The sequence below is a fragment of the Sinocyclocheilus rhinocerous genome, unplaced genomic scaffold (genome assembly GCF_001515625.1).
Source record: "Sinocyclocheilus rhinocerous isolate Xijiao unplaced genomic scaffold, SAMN03320098_v1.1 scaffold604, whole genome shotgun sequence".
NCBI classification, from domain to species: Eukaryota; Metazoa; Chordata; class Actinopteri; order Cypriniformes; family Cyprinidae; genus Sinocyclocheilus; species Sinocyclocheilus rhinocerous.
The window spans coordinates 1,375,831-1,379,249 of NW_015658518.1; the positions used below are offsets into that span (position 1 = coordinate 1,375,831).

Here is a 3,419-nt window from a genome sequence, read left to right on the forward strand (position 1 = left end):
ATGAGATTCACTTAAAAAATCTCATAAATTAAAGGTATTCACTGTGTAATTCACCTCTCCTCAGTCACCTCAGGGCGGTACAGAGCTTCATCAGTCAGAGGCCTGGTTTCACGGGCGGATGTCAGAGGGCAGACAGACAGCCGAGAGACTGCTGCAGGAATATTGTGCAGATTCAGGTGGAGTTGACGGGACATTTCTGGTGCGGGAGAGCGACACCTTCGTCAATGATTGCACCCTCTCGTTCTGGTAATGTAGGCCTGCTCTACTCTTTAGAGAGAGGAGGGATGGTTTTTCGTATTATGTTTTATTTTATTTATCCTCTTTAATTTATTCTTTTTAAATGGAAGAAATAGGGAAAAAGCCGAATATGCAGTTTATATGGGTCAGTCTTGCTATGCAGTATATTTTCATGTCCTGTCACAATCTGGCAGTTGTTAAAGATTGAAATCAAAATCATATTAGTGACATTTCTTATTAAAGTAAGTAGTACTGTTAATTAGTAACATGTAGCACAATTTCTCTATAATAGTGAGCATGGGGTAAATTATATATATATATTATATAATATATATATATTATATATATATATTCCGTCCTATCTGATTAAAATAAATATGGAAATCAGTATGATAATATAAACGTTTTAAAGTTTAATGAAATTTGGATATGGATATGCTAATTTAAGTCATATATTACAGTCATTTCCACTGCATTAATTTTACTTCTTTAATTTGGGCATGTCTCTGTGGTAATAAGGTAATCAGAAATGGCAAAAACTGAAAATGGCATAATACTGGGTGGGGAACAAAACAGTATAAACATCATTACATTTTAGCATTAAATTTGAGTTTTGAATTTAAATTTGATCATTCTTTTTTAATCAGTATGATAATATCAAAATTTCAAAGGTGGATGAAAAAATATCACAATTAACTTGTAAGCTAACTGTGTTTTTTATATAATTTGTGCCAATTTAAATAAGTTTACAGTAATTTCTACAATATTGATTTTGCTACTTTAGTTTGAGCATTTCCTGGTTGTGTAAAGTTTTTTTGTATAATGACATCATCCTCCAGTAAATGATTCTCAATTCCTCATTGACAGAAATGGCTAACCTCAGCTCTTTATGTCCATCCTCTTGAGTTTAGTTTTCTTTCAGTTTTGTAAATAATCAAGTCATAAATAATACATTTACATATGGAAGCCCGTTTCCGCCACTGAATAAAAAATAAAAAAGGTTATTGCGACTTTTTATCTCACAATTCTTACTTTTTTTCTCAGAATTGCGTGATACAAACTTGCAATTCTGACTTTTTTCTCTCAGAATTGTGAGATATAAACTTGCAATTGCGAGTTATAAAGTCACAATTGCGAGATATAAAGTCGCAATTGCGAGATATAAAGTCGCAGTTACGAGAAAAAAAGTCTGAATTACGTGATATAAACTCGCAATTGCGAGCTATAAAGTCAGAATTGCAAGATATAAAGTCGCAATTATGAGAAAAAAAGTCTGAATTGCGTGATATAAACTTGCAATTGCGAGTTATAAAGTCAGAATTGCGACTTTATATCTCGGAATTCTGACTTTATAACAATTGTGTGATATAAAGTCGCAATTCTGACTTTTTTTCTCAGAATTGTGAGATATAAACTCACAATTGCGAGTTATAACATCCAATTTTGAGGGGAAAAAAAGACTGATATGTTCTCAGAATTGCGACTTTATATCTCACAATTCTGACTTTATAACTCACAATTGCGAGTTTATATCACGCAATTCTGACTTTATATCTAGCAATTGTGAGTTTATTTCTCAGAATTGCGACTTTATATCACACAATTGTTATAAAGTCAGAATTCCGAGATATAAAGTCGCAATTCTGACTTTATAACTTGCAATTGCAAGTTTATATCATGCAATTCTGACTTTTTTCTCATAATTGCGACTTTATATCTTGCAATTCGGACTTTATAACTCACAATTGCGAGTTTATATCACACAATTCTGACTTTATATCTAGCAATTGTGAGTTTATTTCTCAGAATTCTGAGAAAAAAATTCCGAATTGTGGGATGTAAACTTGCAATTGCGAGATAAAAAGTCGGATTTGTGAGATGAAAAGTCGCAATTACCTTTTTTTGTTTTTTATTCAGTGGCAGAAACTGGCTTCCATATTTACATGACTAGAGTATATTTCTGAAAGAAATACCATTTAATAGAAATCATTTCATTATAATAAAAGCATATTATTTTTTATAAGTTTCAGAAAGTGCTGCTTAACAAGAATGATCCATATGATTCATGTTAATAACTTTTCTTCTTTCGTCACAAATGCACAGAAATGCACATTTAGCTAAATTAAATTCCCTGTGTGGTCCTTACAGGCGCAGCGGACGAGTTCAACATTGTCGAATCCGTTCCTGCTTAGAAGGAGGCCACACTGTCTATTTCCTCACAGACAACCTGCACTTCCCCAGTGTGTACACGCTTGTCCAGTATTACAGAGAAAGCCCTCTCCGCTGTCAGGATTTCAACCTGCGCCTCACTGATTTTGTGCCTCGACCAGACCAGCACCTGCAAGAAGGGTAAGTCGATACTTGACACGCACAAACAAACTACATGGTGTTTACCACATCCCAGCCAGCAGGGCTGTAGAAGACCACGTGGACAGCTACTTTTAATGCTCACTAGCAACTGTAGACACACCGTACACGTGAAACTGTGGTTTTCTTGTTTTTAGATGGTTTTACAGTAACTTGAGTCGGGGTGAGGCAGAGGACTATCTCATGAGGATCCCTCGAGATGGAGCCTTCCTCATCAGACAGAGAGAAGATTCAGACTCTTATGCCATCACCTTCAGGTGCTACTCTTTGTTTTTCTTCTCCTCATTACACTGACAAAAATCAGTATCATATTTTGAATCATGTGGGTTGCTGAGGAGAGATGTGCTATTACTATTATTATTATTATTATTAGTGATTAAACCTATGGTTTCATCTGGTAGATGATAAAACAGACAAAAAAAATCCTATAGAATTGGTCTGATGTGGATCAAGGGATGGTTCATGAACCATTTATTATCTGGATAAAGAGAAAAAAATGATGTGTGTTTTATGTGCTGAAGCTCACTGGTGAAAGGTCACATTTAATCTAATCATCAACATTTGGGAGATTTATTTTAACTGAACAGTTGTAAGAGATATATATATATACACATACATATATATGTATATATTAGTGCTGTCAAACGATTAATCGCGATTAATCGGATCCAAAATAAAAGTTTTTGTTTACATAATATATATGTGTGTACTGTGTATATTTATTATTTATATATAAATACGCACACATACAGTATATATTTTGAAAACATTTACATATATTTACATGTATATATTTATATTCATATAATTTATAT

General features: G+C 33.4%; 1 protein-coding gene across 1 annotated transcript in view; it reads left to right on the forward strand.

Moving 5' to 3' along the window:
* LOC107722471 (1-phosphatidylinositol 4,5-bisphosphate phosphodiesterase gamma-2-like) overlaps positions 1-3,419 on the forward strand; it is a 25,995-nt gene that overhangs the window by 11,966 nt on the left and 10,610 nt on the right. The window contains exons 18-19 of the mRNA XM_016530827.1: positions 2,386-2,586; positions 2,742-2,861. Coding sequence (XP_016386313.1) covers positions 2,386-2,586; positions 2,742-2,861 — 321 coding nt within the window. The remainder of the gene's footprint in view (positions 1-2,385; positions 2,587-2,741; positions 2,862-3,419) is intronic.